At 44.0% G+C, this 21,065-nt stretch overlaps 3 protein-coding genes across 3 annotated transcripts in view; 1 reads left to right on the forward strand and 2 right to left on the reverse strand.

Annotated features, from left to right (window-relative positions):
• The window catches only part of LOC125775016 (ABC transporter G family member 18-like), a 32,143-nt gene extending 25,967 nt beyond the window's left edge, over positions 1-6,176 (reverse strand). The window contains exon 1 of the mRNA XM_049445396.1: positions 265-6,176. Within this exon, the coding sequence (XP_049301353.1) occupies positions 265-601 (337 nt within the window). The 5' untranslated portion in view covers positions 602-6,176. The remainder of the gene's footprint in view (positions 1-264) is intronic.
• The window catches only part of LOC125763505 (stress-activated protein kinase JNK), a 278,718-nt gene that overhangs the window by 197,889 nt on the left and 59,764 nt on the right, over positions 1-21,065 (forward strand). The gene's annotated exons all lie outside the window — the stretch shown is intronic.
• On the reverse strand, positions 10,809-18,168 carry LOC125763424 (ATP-binding cassette sub-family G member 4-like). Its single transcript, XM_049426617.1, has 8 exons — positions 17,281-18,168; positions 13,254-13,561; positions 13,042-13,187; positions 12,730-12,968; positions 12,250-12,663; positions 11,839-12,095; positions 11,494-11,699; positions 10,809-11,419 (listed from the first exon to the last, which is right to left on the reverse strand). Exons 1-8 carry the CDS (start codon positions 17,555-17,557, stop codon positions 11,278-11,280), a joined length of 1,989 nt encoding a protein of 662 aa, XP_049282574.1. The 5' UTR covers positions 17,558-18,168; the 3' UTR covers positions 10,809-11,277.

Here is a 21,065-nt window from a genome sequence, read left to right on the forward strand (position 1 = left end):
TGGAACAAAAAACTGGTTTAAAACGAACGGGAATCCGATCCGAAAAACTTACGACCTATAAGAGTCTTGGAAACTGATCGCAAGATACAGGTTTTACGGGATTTGCCATAACGATCACAAGTGTAGTCTGAGTCTATATGGTCAAGATCACTAACGGTTGAATGTTGAAAAATTGACCGTGATCGGTCTCCATATCGCAAAACAAGAGGTATAGCTACATCGAGACCCATTCTGAAGCTGTTGAGGATCTCGTCCTCTACTTACCGAACTTGGCTTTGGTAATGTTGAAGCGCTTCACGTCGTAGCGAATATCACGGAAAACGATATCTACCGGTGGACGCTTCGGGAAGTGATAGTCCTGCTTCTCAAGCAATCCGTTGTGGTACATCGTGTTGTTGTTGCCACCTTCCTGACTGTCGTTCAGCTCGATCGAATCGTCGATCGATGAACTTTCACCATTGGCCGGACAGCAGCTAAAACTAGACGTTGTGGTCGTAATTGCCAGTGCCGTCGCTGCCATCGCTGCGGTCGGATTGCTGACGTTGTTGGTGGCCGCAGGACGATTGCTTTCGGTGCGCATTTCACTCTTTTGGGAGTTCATTTTAGTTGCATGGGAATACAATACAACTATTCTCACTTAACACACAAACACTTCACCTTCACAGATCTAAATTTAGTTAGTTATAGTTTGACGTTCGTTTCCCTTAACGCAAATCAGACTGCGTTGTGCAATGGAAACGGATGTTGCTATAAAAGCTGATGTGCGATGCAAATCTTACTCATCCATCGACACTGTTTAATTCTAACTCACGTTCACCACACAATATCACTACTGTAAAAAAGCAAAATGATTGTTGTTGTTGTTATACCATAGAGCTTTAAACTAGAACTCAGAATACTAAATTGTCTAAAACAACTGCTACATTCAAAGTTCGTCTCCTACTTCCAATCAATGTGTCCCACATTCAACGTACCCGAATCCGGTGCATCCACACGAGTCTAATCTTACCGACATTATTTACAAACAAATATCACACATAAAGAAAACAACACTTCAATCATTTCTGTACCACAAGGAAATAAAGGTTCCGTACCATGTAAACGATGAAAACTTCCAAAAGCGAGATTCCTTATCGAGCAGATCCTTGAACGAACGGTGAAAAGAGCGCTACGGCACTGTGCACTACATCAGCACCGGACAGCTGTAATGTGACTGCACGTGCGGCGGTACTTCGCTAGCAAAAAGCTTTCCTCATGCCAGAATGAATCTGAAACAATTTTAAATTTTCTCCCCACCCATGGAATGTGCGGATCAACGCACATCTATCGCATCTCATGCGATCTCGTTTGAATACAATTGACCCACCGGCAAGTGTATGGGGGTTTTAATTTGTGGTCGATAAAATGGCGCATGCACATGGTGGTAGGTTACTGGAAAACGCTCTAATCTCACTCTCGATCGCTGCTCAGTACGTCAATGGATGGACTGCTCGGAACACAAACATGCTTATTCTACTATTTTACTATCGTGCGTATGTTACTCCCGTTGATCGAAACGAGCTGATTAAGATTCCACCGTTGTTCCGTCAAACTTTTTTTTTGTTGTTAACTGATCCACACCAAACAAGGAAGTGCGGAATTTAAACCACAGTAACTAACACCGATCGTAAATGCTGCATGTTATCTTTTTTTTTTGTTCAACTATATCAACAAAAAATGATACTCATCACAGCTAATAATGTTTGCTAAGTGATCGACCTTGCTATCGGCATCTTTAACGGGGAAGTAAAGCGCTCGCTACCTCATTTATGCCGGTAAAATGTTTGATATTGAGCTGCGAGATCGAGAAACGGGAGGTTAAAATATGCATCGCGACAGATCTATTACTCATAGTTCATCACTGACACGCGAACGACCTTCCCCAACAGCAGGTGGAGGAGTCACCGAAGCCAAGCTAATTACAGACTCTTGCTAGAAATTACGACAGTAATGATCAAACTGCCGATCAATTTAATGCTATTGATAGGATCAAATTCTTCAGATGAATCATACAACCCATAAAAAAGGGTTTTCCATCTGTTAAAGGCTAGTTTTATCCATCGATTGATAGCCGTTTAAAGTGTTTCCAGAGACAGGATTTCCAACGTTTAGCAAATCTCCTCATGATGGAGAATCCATCTGTTGATTTGCATACTCTACATTCTGCTGTCGAATACCCGAAGCAGGCAACCCTCTCTCTCCATAACCTTAAAATGTCACTCATGTCGACCATTTCAGTGCAGTTACAATCAATCACGAGCACTGAAGTTGCCCAACGCATACTTTCACCGTTTGTTGTTCCACTTTTAATAACCTGCGGCAACAGATTCGTTCGTGCAAAATTTCTAACATTCACCAATGATTGGCAAATTTCAAACCCCGACAAGATCTAGACGAAAGCAGCCTGGAACAAGCGTCCGTCATAATGAAGCAGTGCCAGTTATTACACAATTACACGATTCAATTGGTGGCATTAGTCAAGCGCAACCTATTAACCAAATTTTCTTACTGTGCCACACGCATCCGACTGTCCCACTACCCTTGAGGGAAGTTCCCTTCAGTCCGGTCAAAGTCGGCATGAACTGGTGCAACCATGTTGATAATGATTCACTTTCAACCATGATGTAGTGATCAACACATCAAGACATCAACACAAGGAAAAGAGTAAGAAACCAGGAAAAGAAACTTCGTAGACGACGTCGGGCTGGAAACGGCTGTTCGGTTCTTATCTTCTCCACCAAAGCAACTGACAACAACAGTCGTCGCATCAACAACCCCGCATTGGGTCGTCCGGGTGTGTTTGTATGCGTGTGTCTTGTGAACTGTGAATAAACGCATGATCTACAGCACGTCCAACAGTTCCGGCCTAATCACGGTTCCATTAGATGATCGCATTACTGACAGCTATAAAGCAACTGCTAGTGGTTGATCTTCGTCTGCTTTCCGCACATGTGAAGTGTAGCTCCAATGGGGCATATACCGATATCTAACCTTCGTCTATCAAACGGCCGTTACGAATACCTTCCGACATTCGCCAACTTGTCAAGACAGCTTCGTCAGCCTGTTGACATTTGCATTCGAGAACGCCACACTAGGGTTGAAAGGTAAAGTTCACCTTTAAGTATCAGTGCGACTTCTCACTATAGCTATCGTTCGCTTCCAGTCGAATGACGTTGATAAGTGTTCGCCACGTGGCACTTTCTGGCTCATCATCACAACATTCGAAAGCGGTCTAGTGAGCTAGTCCCTCATTAATCTTCCACCGTTCGATGCTGGATTAAATTGATCATTTTTTCCCCTTCAATCTTCGCTATTTTATCTTGGGACCATTTCTGGTGCACACAAAACGATACACTGCCATCGTGCGATCGTAGAACGTTTGCATTCTCATGTCATGCCAGAGGTTAGACGTCCGTCAGCGTCGATACTTCCTTACACGAATTAACCATTCGCGCCGCCAATGACAGAAACGGAAATTAAACCTCAGTGCGGCGTATTGACGCGATGAATTATTACCGCTCAGAACCACCGACTTCGTCGCCCATCCGAGCAGGGACCCCAGAGGGATAGTGCAATCTTCGTCACACAATCTTTTGGAGGATGCACGTCGGTGCAATGCGTGAATGGAATATTAAATCCACGCCCGCGTGACGCTTCTCTGCAATCGCGCATGAGTAAGACACTGTTGGAAGGAGATTGCTATGACTTCCAATTCAGCGACCTTTGAATGTAAACTCAAGGATAGCCTACAACATACGCCTCAGCACGGGCACGGTGTACGTTAGAATATTACTTAGTCGAACGCACCGAGGTCATAAAGGCATCTTTTTGGACGCGTTAGAGACGTTAATTCCCGATGGGCATTAAAAATAATGTTCATCAGCCTTCGCGCGGGAACTGCCTTTTGCATGCCTGTGATGTCTTTTTTTATCCCCCCTCTTCTTGTTTTTGTGCTTCAATTCTCATCAGTCTTCATCAGAGCCGGAAGGCAGTCTAGAACGATTTAATTACACCTCGATGGAAGATGGAAACGATTGCGCCTTAATTCCTCGTGTTGGGATACATTCTTTGAAGCTCACTTCATGTGATCCTTCGTTTCGCAACAAACACCTGTCATGTTGATGAAACAACTTGGCGTGGTTTCTATTTCGCCTCTCTATATTCTTCACAAACAACCGCTAAAGAACAGGCACCACTAATGCAAAAAGAGTGAAATACGACACGTTTCATCCACACAAACAACAAACCTATTCAGTGTCATGGTCAATGGAATGATAAGCTCTTGGAAGACCGGGGTACGAGTAGTTCATAGACACACTATCAGAATAGAGGCCTATCTTTGGCGGTAAACAGCTCAAAAAGTGCATCAGTTCTGGTGGATGCAAGAATACATCATAATAAAACACCCACTAGGAGAAGTTGGTCGACACATCAAATAACTCATCGCGTCGAAGAGCGAAAGAAATGATGGACTGTTTTTCCTGTTATACTGTGTACACCGTACCCGCTGTGGGTTTTGCAAACTGCATCGGTGCATCAGTGCAACATTGGCTGAATGTTTATGTTCTCCTTCACGTGTGCAGTGGAGGGTACTCTCGCCCCATCCTCAATGGCGGCTTATTTCCACACCCAAAGCGAACCCGTTTGCCATGGCATAGACCGACATCGTTACCGACTTCTACCATGCAACCAACTGCTGCTCAGTTGTGTCTCGAAGCGCATATTGGTGTGTCTCACTCGGACGAAGGTAGTGAGCGACTTTTAAACATGAACTTCTGAAAATCGCTAAACCCCTCAACCTTCACGAACCTCACAGAGACTCCGTCTGTCTGGACAGGGTAAACTTTAATGAATTGGTTTGGATTTGGATAGCGTCCATCGAGTGGTGCCTTAGTAGTGGTTGTAGTAATTGCAGAAACATTATGAGTCAAAGTTTAATCAACCCCGGAAAAGATTTAATGTTTGGCTGTTGGTGTCTCTGGCGTTCTAGTTTCTTTTTTGCCGTCTCATGACGTTATGTGAGTACTGCAAAGCTTTTAAATTCAATTCACTATTTCAAAACCTCAGCTTTTTTGAGACAAGTTGAATAACTACGGCAACAACTTCGATTCGTTCATCGCTTCTCCCTCATTGCAGCTAGTACGGATTGATCGTAGCCGTTATCGTGTTTCTGTTGCACGCTCACCATTGCCGTCTTATCGCACCATGGCGTCGTGTAGGAAATGTAAACAGAACCGAAACCGTACAACCCTTGCGGCTATCCGCCCCCCTGTGCTTTAGTGTTCAGCACGTTCGAAGGGTTTTATTGCAGCACGGAAGTGCATACAAATAATGCTGGGGCGCAATTTGCCATTCTGCTGTCGCGGCGATCGTGTAATGCTCGATCTCATCTTTGTTCGCGGAACACGCGTGGACGAGCAAGATTTCATCATAATTCTTTCTCCTAATGACGCACATGTTTCTGCACAATCGGTACCCCTTTTCGTGATCATCATTTCGTACAGTTTAGTCATTATACCAGAAATATTAAACAAACAGCAAGGGTTGCACGTGGGTCGTGTCCACTCTTTCTCCAACGGATAATCGTTCTTTGACGTAAACCCTGGTGCGATGTACTAACTGGTCTGTTGCTTCCCGTGTACATTCATGTTTTTGCTCACTCACTAACGTACACGCAAACGCAACCCCGAACAGGACAGTATCGAAAATCGATCAAAAGCACGAGAACGTCGCAGCTAAACAAACAATTCAATTCCGGTCAGTGCTTTCGTTCGGTCGAACATACTGCTAGGGGTGGCACTAGTACTTTTCCTTCCACTCAACCCCCGACACACGTGTGTGGCACATCACTCCCTCTGTCAACAAACCGCAAACAATCGTCACTCTAATCGATCGAGAATCGAACAAAATAAGCACTAAACATTCAATCATCTACAGAGCACTGCCAGCATCCACCGGCAGCATCTTAACACTTCTAGTATTCACAAACAAACACACACACACACCTGTTTCGTACAATTTCTCCCAAAACAACACTTGTTGGCACACGGCGCGACCTAAGTATAATCGCTTGTAAAGGAAACACGAACCACCGCCTGCTTAGACTTCGAGCACGGACGCGGTCCGGAGAAAACTGAACCAACGATTACGAACCGCGTGTATATAGCGACGAAACCCTGGTGCTTCGTTTAGTTTGCACAACGTGGCTGTGAGTGGTCAAAAAATTATGCGAGAATTTCACATAAAACTTTTATTAAAATGTGAATTCGAAATTATGAACGTGTACGGTTCATGTAGCGATCATGTTGTGACTGTTCCTAATATAATTATCATATAAGCGGTAAGTCCATTTCCGTATGAAAATAAGGTGAAACAACATCTAATAAAAATAAAGGAAGTATTTCGTTTTTGTAGTACTTAAGATAAATAGACATCTTTGCTACTGAAACTACAAAAACCCTATTTTGTCCTACCAACATGAGCTCACTTATCCTACTGTGAAGCACGACCACATTGATGATACACGATGATGATGATGGTGCACGACGCGCTCACCGAGCGGAAAACCTTTACGAATCGAAGCACGAACCAAAACCCTTCAGCGCCGCATACCAGTGAGAATGAGCGATGAAGCGTGAGAAAAACAACCCCCTTCTGTGCAAGTGAGTGTCGCGACCGAAATCGGTACATAATGATCAGTTGCTTTAAAGTATATGCTTCTCGCGCTGTTCGTATTTTCTTTTACTTTCGAAATTGAAAACAAAATCTAAAAGACAATAAGGCCACCAACGTGCTGCACATCATACATGCGCAACATCCTGCCAAGATCACTGTGCGATGCAATGAAGGTTCGAACCAACTAGAGTGGTCCAGTTGTAATTAATTCACAGACAAAAAGCTGCGTCTTTCGTGTGATCAGCATGCCTAAAATAAACTAACAAAAGTAAAGGCCGAAGGGCAAAAGAGCAGTACGATATTATGGATATATTTTTTTGTTCAATTTTAATGCATGAGAAGGCCATTTGCCGCCCTTTAGATCGCTGGAAGGATAAGAAACTTTCCCATCATTCTTTTTCGTTTTATATCACTAAACCAATCCCTTGCCGCAAGTTTCATGTTCCAAAAATGTGAATCAGTGTGAAAATCATCCGCAGCAATTGTGTACACGCAGTTCATTGGCTCGGGAATCTTTGTTTACCAAACATAGTGCGTCTCCTTCGTCCGATCGACGACTTGCTTGTCTCGCTGATTTCCCCCTTTTGGACGTTGCCAACCGCTCTAGCTGTCTTAAAGCACCGAAGCACCACTTTCCCGGTTGCACTTGACACATGACATTCGTCTGTTTCCTGCTGCAAAGTGCAAAGTGCAGAGACGCATTATCATGTGCGGAACGATTGTGCAACGGTTTAACTGACGCTGCAATGGTGCCCCGACGTTATGATGGACTGGATGATAAGCCTACCGTGGCAGTTGCAGCGAAGATTTTTTTTTTTGCGCACGAAATCGTGGAATCTCTCAAGAGTTCATGGTCAGTCGAGCGATTGAAGGGCGCGTACGGTCAAAACCCTTTGCGCAGGATTGCACTACGAGTAGTGTAATGGAAAGGGAAACGTAACTCCTTGCATGGACAACATCACCGGTTCTGATGAGAAATCGAGCCGTTGACCAAAGGTTTGATTAATCAAAACTAACGCAAACATAAAGTGGGCGCCACCAGATCAACTATCGATCTAGCGGTCTTATCGATGGACGAAGGAACTGCCTCGTGTTCATGGTGATTGATGTATAAAACTGACTCATAGCAATCAAGTAACTTCCCCTGGATTGACCCGAGCAGCACGCTTACTAATAGGATAAATATCACCTGCCTTTATACCTTAAAGTTCCCCAACAAGCAAGTCTAGCTGACAACAATTGCCACGAGAAGGTCTCGACGAGCTATGACCTATTTTGTGCCAGCGGGTTCTTTCCACGTCCAGGGACAGCATCACTGAGAACTGAGCGCTAAGTGTGTCACACGAGCCGGTTGGAGGCGAATATCAACAAAGCGCACACCTCAACTTAGCGGATCCAGACGACCTCAGGCACTTGACGTGTGAGTTACCTTCGATTCTAACTAGCCGATAGATTCGTTCGTTCAATCTAACCAGCACCAGCTCGGCGTTATCTACCGTACCTTGTTATAAGGATGGTTTTGGAAACTCTACAATGTTATCAGCAAACACAGCTGGACATGAATCAAGTTCCACCGGATAGCCAAATATTGCAAAATCTACGTCAAAATTTGCCAAGCCAACCATAAACCGGTGCAAAAGATAAGATTTTATTCGTTGGATTTTGGAGCAATGCACCTAACAGAATATTATCAATCGCTGGTAGTTACTGCGACTTGACCGATACCGTGCCTCCAAGTTGCATTTTTGCATTGCACTGGTCTGGCATTCTTCTTTGGATCGCTTTTTTGGTACGGTGCCGACGTCACAGACCGGTGATTTCTTATCAAAATAATACAAGCGTGTAAAGATATCGTAGCTGTTGAAAATCTTGAAGCAGGCTAAGTTACTAAGGTCGATAGCATGCCGGTGAAATGAAACATTTTTTGTTTCGGGAGTTCCAATTCTTATCAATCAAGGTCACCAACACAACGAGTCAAGTATGGCAGTAAAACTGGTACATCAATCATTAACACTGTTTTACCGTTTCCGACGAATTAATTGATAGCTAAATTTCAAGATTTGAGGTAACCAGTTAATGGACGGAAACAGAAAAAAATATTTCTAGTTTTGCAATGTCGGCAATAAATATCTAATTATACAGCTAATAAGCAGTTATTAGTCCGAATGCTTAACCAAACAGATTCCTACAGTCCTAGAGCCAATTAATCGATTTTTAATAGCGGAGTGGATGTTTTCGACAGTTTGAGACCACCATCAAGGTTTGGTAATTAGTGGCCTAAAATATGAAACTATTCCCGCAAGGCATTCAATTGGGCGGCCGGATGACCAGTCCATTGCAACGATACAATTGATTTAGCTAGTGCCAGTGCTTCGCAGTTGTGTCTATGCTTATCTATCAAGCTCCAGCGAATGACAATGCATTCCCGCAATACGAACGAGTAAAAAAGGGTTGAATCACGCATCAACTCATTCGCTCGAATTGCTCACTCTCATAGTTTGTTGTTATGAAGAATTGAATGATTAATTTATTGTTTTTTTGTTTCTATAAGAAATGACAACAGAACTTCTTGGACAATTGTATTTAGATGATTGAGAAGCCCAATTTAGCATCTTCCACTCTCTGATGTGAGATGCTCGGCCATGTGACAATCCTTTTTCGTAACCCACACACTACCGAGAGGGCAAACAATCGGCCACGACGTAATCGTGATATCTCGCAGTACAAAAGAATGACTACCGATTCGCTGCGTTTAACCTCCCCATTAGCAGCAATTAGTGTGTCACAGTGCACCTTTCCATGGTGCTGCATTAGTGCCGTAACGAAAGCGATCCACATGCATGCCACGAGCCCCTACCGAGCGTGACATGATCATGATGAACTTATCACATTTGCCGTTAGTTAGTGCTTGCCTATGCCATTGTTTCATAGACAGTCAGAAGACGGATTGAGATTTGTTTTATGCTGTGAGTTCGGAATTTCTGGCGGAGAATTTCTTAATGAGATATGATAGCTTGCTGTCCTTGTCATATTCCACAATGTCCTAGTAAGATTAGCGTCAGTGAGTCTATATTCGTTGCTGACAAGACATTTCAAGATAACTTTGCAAAATGATCAACTTAATCAAAAATATTTGATAGGGATTAATTTAATTAATTTTGTGTACAACTTTGGATAATGGATTTATACTACTTTTTCCACGTCCGACATCAAGAGCATTACCGTTGGTAATACTGACTTTATATTTTTATTAGCATCATCCTCTTTCGTAGATGGAATAGACAGCGGAAATAGCTAAATAATAAATTAAATAAATTGTCGATGACAACTTTTCGTCCATCATACTGACTACTATTCCTAAAGCTCCAAATCGTAGAGTTATCCCCCAGAATGTATGCAATCCCGCATTACATGTTTCAGATACGGCTTTTCGTCGAAACCACAAAGATTCGTTAAATCGGACAGGGTTCGCTCAAATACAAAACTTTCATCGATTGTACCAAAATATTGCTAAAATTTTAAACTATATACGATAAAATAACATGGAATCATATGTCGACATTCCTTGTAACGAAAGTTCGTTTATTAATATATAGAAAAACATGCTAAAAATAAAATTAAATGAATCATTGTTTGCGAATACAACATCGTTTAGTTAAAGATGTTACCTAATTATTACAATTTAAAATTACAGAACCAAATTTGTCGACTAGAACTAATATTTTCCACACACTTCAATTTCACACTCAAGATGTTCAAAATAAGCGAAACGCACGTCTTGCCAAACCGTTTAATATAATTGCTTGATTATATATTGCTAACTGTCGTCGTGCATACATCATTAAATATTCCAACAATGTACCGATCAGCCAACGGTGCGAAATAGTATACTAATCGATAATTATAGGGAAGACACGACTGAACCGCTCACCATCTCCAAATGGGAAACTTAATTTGTAATCTAATATCGAAACATTCTTAAATATACACCCAAGAACATGGAAGTTGTGATTAACCAGTCAATCAGAGGGCACGTGACGAAGATCGATCAACAGCGGAAAAAATAAGCATCCAATGCGATAAGCAGTAAAAGATAACTTGTAAAAAGAGGCTTTAACATTTTATTGACTATCAATGACTAATTTGTAGCTATACTATCTACGGGATATTTCATATTCACTACACCATCACGAAATCTGCAAAACAAAATGGCGCTTTTTGATCCGTAAACTAAATAAACCTATTAGCACGGTGGTTCATACAGAATAGACACAAACACACACTTTCTGGGATATTATATATGTACAGTTGAAATGCACTGCGATATGTCTTATCGTGCGCGAGTTGGCGCATTCTTTGCACCGCGATAAGCTTGTTTGGAACGTATGGAACGAATGTTTTTTGGCAACCCATTTTTGGCGTCGTGTTCGTACTCAGCGAACGGACGAACCGGTAACTGGTCTGGTAATAAAAATCACATCCTTTTTTGCTGCTCATCACATCTAATGCTTCCGATTGCCCTGGAGTGCCTTGAAACGTTATCGTAGGTTACATATCAGCAGTTTACCGCACTGACATAACCTTCCATCGAAGAAGGAAGTAACAAAACACGCGCACCAAAATCAACGTGCCGCAGAGAGCGTATACATCCTTCCAGAACTGATCACCTTCCATTGAAATCTCTGACAGGAACTTGGCAGGATATCTGCACAGCAAAATAAAAAGAAGAAAAAACAAGTATTAAAATTTATTTAAATTGATCTGCTATAAAACACCTACCTATAATGGCAGTACGGTTTGAGCTCGCAGTCGAGCGTTTCCCGATTTTCGCCATAGATTGCATTGACGTAGCCCTCTAAACCGTAACGTAGATAAGAGATGTGACTGCCCCATTTCAGGTAGCTCGGTAGATCACGAAGCGTCACTCCGAAACCGGCAAACATCATCATCGGGATGGTGAGCACGGGTCCGAGGAAGGTACCATTCTACACATGAACGAATGTGTGCGCCCGTGTGTAAGTACATGCAATAGAAGAAGGTAATGGCATAAGACGAAATACCGTACTTCATCAGTTAGATTGATGGCCGATAAGCAAACAAAAGACCGGGCCAATGATTACTCACCACCACGTTAAACCAGGCTCCGATCGTCAACCCGAGGCTCTGTGCTATCAGCACGATCAGCAGACTGATGGTGAAAAACATGCCAAAACGGAACCACTCCATCGGTTGACCGCTCATCAAGTAGATAATGACAGAGAAGATCAGGCAGCAGAACACGGACAGCGGCAGATCGATGATGGAGACCGAGAGGTAGTAACACTTTAACGTATACCATCGATTAAAGTGCTCCTTCAGTATAACACCCATCTCGGTGGGGACTAGATTGTGGAAGATCGGGAAAGAACGAAAAAAAGAACACAAGAGTTAATGAGTCCGCGACAAAAGATCGCATTAGCAGACGGTCTGCCGACAACCGGATAGGCCGCAACGCCTTCTCCCAGCTGCTGGCTGTCAGGATTGTTTTACACTTACATGTCAGCACGGTCAGCATCATCGTGGCCATCATGTGGTGCATCAGGATCGAGAAGAGTAGATTGTAGTTGTCGAGTACGCGTGATCCCTCGTTGCCGGCGTCGATGAACAGAAAACCCAACATAGCCGCTATGATGATGTTCACCCCTATGCGCAGATGTGTGAGGGTAGCGTCCCGCTTCGCCTTGATAATGCCACGCTTGATCAGGACCTGAAGCTGATGCATCTGTGACGTCGCCATCAGGTCTTCGTTCTGCTCGATGATCTTCTTGAGCGGGTATTTCTTCCGCAGTTGTTCTAGCTTTAGCAGCTTCCGTTTGTCGGTAAACCATTCCGTACATTCACCATTGCCCATCTCCATCACCATGCGCTGGATCCGCTCTTCTCCATACTCTCCACAGGCCAGCTCAATCACTGATGGAAGAATGTAGGGGTTAGTAAACGTCACTAAAACCTATGCGGGTAGGAATAGTCACTCACCATAATCGGCGGGATTGTGGTACACCGGGCAGGGCATATCAACCGACTGAAGGAACGGTACCAAACTGTTGGTACAACCTTGGTACATGCATTCACCGTTCGAGAGTACGTACACCTGGTCGAACTCTTGGAACAACTTGGCGGACGGTTGATGGATGGTGCAGATGATCGTACGACCCTGTTTAGCAAGCTGCTTGAGTAGGTCCACGACCTGATTACACGAGAAGCTATCCAATCCGCTGCGGAATTCCACAAAGGGTACAGATTAATTAGCTATTGAGTGTATACACTTCATTACCATAGTTTACTCACGTTGTTGGTTCATCCAAAAACATAATGGTAGGGTTGTTGATCAGCTCCAGTGCAATCGACAGACGTTTCCGCTGCCCACCAGATAGACGTTTGGTAATGGTAAACTGGTGCTCGTACAGTCCCAACACAGTGAGAATGTCTTCAATCTGGAAGGGATAAAATGTGTAATTTACTTGCTACAAATCACATACCCGCTTCTATATCTCACGTACTATTGACTCTTTTTCATGGCGCGACACTTCTGGACCCAGCTTCAAATCCGCCGCAATGCGCATGTTCTCCAGCACAGTCAGCAGTGTCTGCAAACGGTCAACCTGCGTAATGTAGCAGGTCATCCGCCGGAAGCTATTTAGGTTGCGTATACGTCCATTAACATAGACCGCACCTTCTACTCCTGTTTTCCGGTAGCCGGATAGGACATCCAGAAGTGTCGATTTGCCCGCTCCCGATGGGCCCATGATGGCGATCAGTTGCGATCCTGGGAATTTGCCATTCACCTTATGTAGGATCTCCTTCTGGCCTGGAATGGAAATTGTTGTAGACCGTTATGATAAGGTATAATACGCCACATCAATCCTCCCTCACTATTAACCTTGGGACACGCGCCGTCAATCGGGCGTAAAATTTACACATAGCCATTCTTTTTTATTTGCTACCACCAAAGGCCAACTATGAGTAAATAAATAGAATCTGTTTTCACACAAAAAGTGCCACGACCCGTGACAAAATATCAGCAATCGATATCTTATCAGTATACTTCTTCGTTCTGCCTTTGCACTCATTTACATTGCAGCTTCCACCGGGTGTTGCTTGCGTAAGAAAGTCACCCATCGGGTAGGTACTACGAAGTGTGTACAATTATAAATAGGAAACATTAGATTTCAAAGCACACTTTACGCTCCTGGTATAGTGGGGTGTGAATGTTATTGCGAATAGTTTCTGTATATGTCGTTTTAGAACAACATCCTTATTGCCATTACATTTGTATTGCAATGGTCAAAGTCCGCTTACACATAACAAACCAGCGTTCTAAGTCCAGTCCAACCAGGAACTAGAAGGTAGGCTTGATTTTACAGCAAAAAGCGAAAGCAAGTTGACAGTTCCGAACATCGCTGTTCCAGGAGTAGGGAAGACACGGATCTTATTTATTAGAATTTTGATAACACTAATGATTACTCTTGTTTTGGACGAGTGTCGATCGATTCGATGAGTTAAGCTGGTTCACCAACAACACTAGAACCAGTTCAGTCATAGTTGGCATGCTCCTGTCTGATTGGACGCCGAACAACCCTACAATAACACGGTAAAACACAAACCAACCCTACCGTTTGACGTAAGCAAACGCATGATAAGCACCCTAGTCTAGTAGTGTTGCCTAAGGGACTAACGACCAATGTATAGAGGTTGATTCTCTTCCTCGTCCCAGCAGCTAAAGGGATAATTCCCAGCGCAGGTCAAAACAACTGCTAAAGAGTAGCGATTACGGGGACTGCGAGAATTGTGAAGTGCTGGAAAGGATTACTACTTCTCATGTGGTTGTCCACCTCAAGCGCTGGTCGTCATGTAAGCGACCATTATCAGCAGGTGTAGCACAATGGCGTCAGCTTATCCAGCCATGTTGAACGATAAGAAAATGACCAATTCCTGCAGGGAAGGTGATTGTTGACCAAAGGTCGATTTCAACTGCCGGTTTTCTTTGTAAGCGATTATGTGATTGAAGCGCCAAAGAAATATGGCACATGGAGGAATTGAAATCTTCAACTTCAAAACATTATTTACGTTTTACAACGTCTATTGATGACGCTAATGACAGGTACTAAGGCTTATAGACCAAGATCTAGGGGAATATGAACAGAATCGAAAGTCGATCACCATCCTCGACTTGGAGTTTGTAATGCAATTCTATCTAACGAACCTGATAGCCTATACCCACATTAAATGTAGGAAAGGATTGGATACCTGTTTTTAACACCACCAACAGTCGCCCACTTTCCGAAACGATCGTTTGCAGTGGTGTACACACATGAATCGATCATTTGTCTTGTCGTTTAAACGCCACTCCTAACGTCACGATCGGCCAGATCGGTATGCCGATAGTTCAAGTTCATGTTTGCACTCGTCAGGACAAATGTTAAAGGACACCGGTGCAACAGTGATCGCAAACCGGCTCACTAATCCACTAACAAGATGTCCGGTTGGGCGACACTGCGCCACAAGCCTCCGTGCAGCTCATGGACGCGTGCGAATCGTTCACACGCACGTGAGTCACTGCGTAGCAAAAATAAAGATCGACTGATGAGGAAGTGTCTGGGTGGTGTGCTGCAAGTGGTAACGCATAGCACCAGTAGTGAGAAATTAACGGCCTGCAACGATGTGATGACGATCACTAGCCTACACTAAGGAACCAGTTGACCGTGGCGAGGCGGGCGCTAGGTCTCTTTATGCTGGGTTGGAAGTGGTGATAGAGTTTAAATAAAAAAACAATCTGTCTGTCACTGGGACGAACGACGTGATCGTTCGATTGAATCGTTCGACACACTCCCAAGCAAAGGGTGATAATCGGGTGTTTCATTTGACAAGTGTCTTATCATCACTTTCTTTCTTTCTCTCTGCGTTCCTTTGTTTCTGCTGTTATTGGGTATTTTCGTTCTGGTGTCGGGCCAATGTTCAGCTGCTACGTCTCGGGTGTCCTGCCCTGTAGACACTTCAAGGACAAGTACAACAAACCATCGCAGTTAATGTGTTAGCGACGATGGCGCTTCTTCCGTTTTGATGCAAAAAAAACGCCACCGGTGGAAATGTGCCGACATATGCCATAAACACGCACACGATTGTGCTATTTGTTGTACTGCAAAGGTGAGCCACATACCCGTTAGATGAACATGAATAGCAGAACATGCGATTAGAATATTAAGAATCGTAAAGCATTAGGGTGTTGTGTGTCTGTTGAGGAGGTGGATGAATCACGTTTGAGCTGACGTTTCGAACGGTTTGAAACGTGTTATGCAGATGCAGGAAATGAACTTTGGACGCGATTGGAGTTGACATGATGGTCTGTTCTCGAAGCGTCTTAATTACACACCTGTGTAAATTGTCTCGATCAGTTCATGGTAAAATGTTACAAGAGACATGAGAGTAGCTGTATACTGTAGTCTAAAAGTAACACACAAATCATATAAATATTAAATACGATTTTTCCTTATTTGAACAAACTATTGCCGAGTCATGGGACTTGTTCCAAAAAATCATTAAAAAAAACAAACGTTTGCTAACCAAACAAACAGAAACATGTTTGTTAAAAAAAAATTCACCTCTAACCGATGGGGTACGCGTTTTGCGTCAGATTTTGTGGCGCCAACATCACGGAAAGTGTATTTTTATCATCATTCTTCAAGGTTCGTCGATCGGTTTATTTGATCGCACATCGATGCAAGATAGAAGGTGTGGACCAACACGAAAAAAAACGAAATCATTGTCACTATTAAATGTAAATATCCTGTCCTTGACTTTTCTTGTTAAAAATCATCCCTGCAAGGGAACTCGATCGCAACTTCTCGGTATAATTGCTTCATTTCGCAGTATTTTTCACAGTATCTTCTACTGTATCTACCCTGATGTTGCCTGACGAGGGATGCTAATAGATGCAAATGGCTTGCACGCTGCTTGAACAATTCCTATCGGCAAAGTATACGTATGAGTGACATCAGATTTCCACTATTTATGCCCGCCGGGTGTTACTACCGGGTGTGGAAGAAACATCACCTTCACGTAGCTTATCCTGACCTATCCCACCGAACCCTTCACGGCTTTACCATCTCGGAAACCGATCCAATTATCAGGCTAGCACATCTTCCGGTCATTTCTTTGTTACACACAAAGGGAGAACCGATCCATTTCTCTCTCCGGTATTGGTAGCGCAGAAACAAAACGTATCTTTCATGGGTGGTTTCGTTTGTTCCGATTATCACTATGCGATCGCGGACGGGGTTTGAGAAGGTAATGGGCGCAACAACAACAAACACTACAAAAAACATAGTCATAAAAATTGCACTCAAACACTCTCACGCTGCAGTGGGGAGGTGATCGTCCTCCGTCGTTTGGTTTGATTTTTACAACCGTCAGCACAAAGTAATTGCCTCACGCTACCCCAGCATGGTTTCTGCACTTGGTTCGCCTACACGGTCACGTGTAGTTCCCCCCCAAGGATTGGGATCTCTGTCGGGAGGGGGGCTTGCTTACCTTTGCGAAATCCAAGACTGACACAGTACGACACATCTTTAAACTGTATGTCGACCGGTTCCCGTGGTGGCAAATTTTGGAACGGCCGGATATGTCCCTCGATGTCATGGTTCGAGGGGAACGTGTTGGCGGTGTTGTTCCGTATCACCGCCTGGTCCATGTTGCGCGAATCCTTGCGATTTAGCGGTACCGTCGTTTGGTTGTAAACTGGAGACGATTGTACTTCGGACAGGTTCGCTAATGCGATGCCGCGCACTTCCTGCTGTAGGATATCCATTCCGAGTTGTATGTCTTATCAGGTCACCCAAGAATTCACTAGAAAGTAACTCCGTACACACTTTGAACGCACCCGATTACGAATCGTTTCTGTATCTCGAGGGGTGTTTATAGAGCACTTGTCACTACCTCACGACACCGACAGTGTCTTTCTTTCTACACAAGCTCTTTGTAGAAGAGCTCTTCTGTAAACACTTGTATGTACACAGTACTCAATCACGCAACTGTTGCATCTTTCAAACGTTCCGATCGATCGTTCACTCTGACCGACGTCCAGTGAACTTCTGACACCCGGTCCACTTACTACCTACGCCCTTAGTAACTTGAATCTGCTCGAGTTCTTTCCTCCGATAAAAACGTAACATTCGCCACTAAGCAGGTTGGCAATCACCACGAACAGTGAAAAAGAGATAGAGCGAGCGAACGAGAGAAAGAGTGGAAAATTCAAAGAATGTACTTCACTCTCAAATGCTCAATATGACTTGCACAGTAAAAATGTCAAAGGGAACTGAGCGCACAAACAAGTCGCGAACCAACCAGTGCGCCGTATCGCCGAGAACCCTTCTAACCCGTACCAGCGACAAAGAACTACTGATGCTGAACTAACGCAATCGAAGTCAGCAAACCGTGGTTCACCTCACGAGTACGCGATCGTCATCGCGGTATCGCGAACAAATCGCCACGTGCGACAGAGATGGCACGAGTCTTTGTTAACGCTGCCGTCTCGCATTTCGTTGCATTCGATTGCGATTGACCGTCTACTAAGGCAGCGTTATTGTGCAAGTTTTGAGATGAAGCTGCACACTGGGAATGACAGCGAGTGGAAGAGAAAGCAATAGAATAAGGGAGGGAGCCAGTACGACGGTTCGCATTCAGCTGATGAGCTGATAACGATTGATTCGGGAATTGCAACGAGGGAACCGCTACAATTTACCCTTCTTCGAATCATTTTGTGCAACTTGTGTCTTGGGCGCGGGGCAGTACGCATCCGCGACAGGGGAAATACGTTATCTGGATCGTTTGCCAGTTGCTGTAGTGTAAAAAACCTTCAAAATTTCATATCACTTGATTTCGATTATGCCGATAAGAGGGGGTAGAAATTTTGAAGGTACTTATCAGTAGACCTTGAAGTTCGTCGCTGATATCAGAGCAGTGTTAATCCGCAAATGAATTCCTTGGGCGTTTCTTTGGGCGTTGTGACGTGTGGGGGTTTAACATTTGAGCAAACGCCTTAAGGTAATAAAGCTAAAATGAATCCAATAAACACTATTGCCAATCCGGCTTCACTATATCGGTGATGAGGTTTATGTGTTGGTAGTACTCACTATAGTTGAACTAACGCAATCTGTTCTTGCGTGCGTTATTACGTAGCTGCCCAGGTGGCAAAAACCATTCGCTCATAGCAAGGTGTTTGGGGTTGGGAAAAGGTCGTCGCATCATACCGGAACCGGCTTCGATTAGACTAATTGGTTGCACTTTGACGCTCAGGTTTAGAACCGGATAGGGCAACTTTGAATCATCCCGAGACCTCGACCGTGCTGTGCTACGGTTGACCCTGCAACGTGAGAAAATGCATTCGATAGGGGGCAACAATCGGCACTTTCCCATTCACGAACGCCCAACACTTCCCATGAGTCAGTAGGCGTGAGAGGTTGAAAGTCCAAAAAAAATGCTTTGTTCGAAAGCGCCATCCGATGGGAAACTACGTGTCGAAATTGATCGTTCCGATCGTCCAGAACAAAACGGTTTCGTGGTAAACTACGTGTATGACTTGGGTGCAGTTGCTAAAATACTTCCAACTGCTCTGTAATTATTTGTATTTATCTAGTTACAAGCATCATGTGGACAGAATGACTTGCGTTTAGCGCGAGGCGTGGCCCCCCCTGAGACGATCGTATCAAGGGATCTTGAACTTGAAATGATTGCTTTTGTCGGTGTTGTGTCATCTCATCGTTTGCATAACTGGCGAACATCTGCAAAGTGTGATTGTATGAAGAGCAACAAAAAGTTAACAAGAAATTATGTTTCAAGCCACAAGTTGTATTTGTAGCTCGCGAGATCATTTTCGAGCCGATCGAAGATCCAAGTAAAGTAATAATTAAGCGCAATACACAATAGAAAAAGGAAATATACACCTGAAAACCAGTTTTAACACCCTCTGAGCCCACGAGTTGTAGAGATGCTGGCATTAAATGGTCATTGGTTGACGTCAAGCAACAAATAATTATGCAGAAAATTTCCATCATATTTCAGTGGAACACAGTGTCATGTAATGTTTGATTGCTGGAATCGCTTTGCAGAAGCGATTGGTCACGACCGGCACAGTATTGAATTGAAAATCCCCGATTCACAAATTCATTGGGTTAGAATCTTGTAAAGTGCCGATCGCTTTTACCGGTAAAGTATGCCACTGTGGCAAGCAGGAAGTATGTTCGCTCTAGCACTATGTGGAGGTTATATACAAATCATCAGTACGAGTGCCAATCATTGCTCCCAGTTTTTCCTGCTTATATACAGTCCCATTCACAAACAATAATTGTTAACCTGTTCGGCCTACTACCCGTGACACGGTGATTTGGTGTCGTGAACGTGTAATGACATAGTAACTTCCTGCGTACCAGGCACGCTGCCGAGCGAACCATTAATTTAGCCGCTTTAACGGCAAACCTCGAGCTTGACACTTCCGCTTTCGCTAGACCGTAGAAGCGCGACAGACATTGGCTAGCCCTATTACCTGCAACAACGTGACGTGCTGTGAGATGATGGGACACACGCGGCATCTCACCGTACGGCGGATCCTGACATTGACCGTTTAATGTTAAACGGATGTACCGGTTCAGCAGTAGATGCACGTAGGTGGTGGAAAATTATGAAATAACTTTCCAACCATTAATTGTCGTTTTCATCTTACACACAGTGGCATGTATTCGCAAATTGTGTCACTTCCTCGGCAAACCTCCCAAGAAGGAGTTGAAGGAAAAGCGAAAGAGGATCAGTGATGCAACGATCATGAAGTGAAAAACATGTCAAAAATGGTTCACTCTCACTCTCAACACCACAATCATCTGTAGGATGTGCGTATGCCCGGGAACGGATTGCCTTCCGCGGTAGATGCGTTCCCATTCAATCATAAAAGTGCAAAACAATCGCCTGCACTCAAACACGGTAGCCGATAAGAACCCGTAAGGCCTCCCCGCGTGGCAAGGAAACGCTCTCGTTTACACCCTGTAGGCGGTTCGAAAACAAACACCATTTTCTCCACATACCACCCCCTCCCATGTATTACCACATCAAAAGGATGGTAAAGAACTCACCCTAAGGGGTTCTCGTCTTCCACCGCAAAGTGGACGATTGCGGACATAATCGTTCGGTCTTCTGCGACGAAGTCTGCTCCCCGGGCAAAGTGCGCCGTTCTGACGTCAACCGTCAAACCATCACTGACACTGGCCCTTCGGCCCTTCCGCAGATGGCCTTCTGTTCATTGGCCTAGTAAATATTGCCTTAACATT

This window comes from Anopheles funestus, chromosome 2RL (assembly GCF_943734845.2).
Source record: "Anopheles funestus chromosome 2RL, idAnoFuneDA-416_04, whole genome shotgun sequence".
Classification (NCBI taxonomy): domain Eukaryota; kingdom Metazoa; phylum Arthropoda; class Insecta; order Diptera; family Culicidae; genus Anopheles; species Anopheles funestus.

Coding starts and splice junctions, on each gene's coding strand:
- LOC125763424 (XM_049426617.1), bottom strand. CDS start 17,557: ATGGATATCCTACAGCAGGAAGTGCGCGGCATCGCATTAGCGAACCTG. Junction 13,188..13,253: donor GCCATGAAAAAGAGTCAATA/GTACGTGAGATA, acceptor TATCCCTTCCAG/ATTGAAGACATTCTCACTGT. Junction 12,664..12,729: donor CCACAATCCCGCCGATTATG/GTGAGTGACTAT, acceptor TTCTTCCATCAG/TGATTGAGCTGGCCTGTGGA.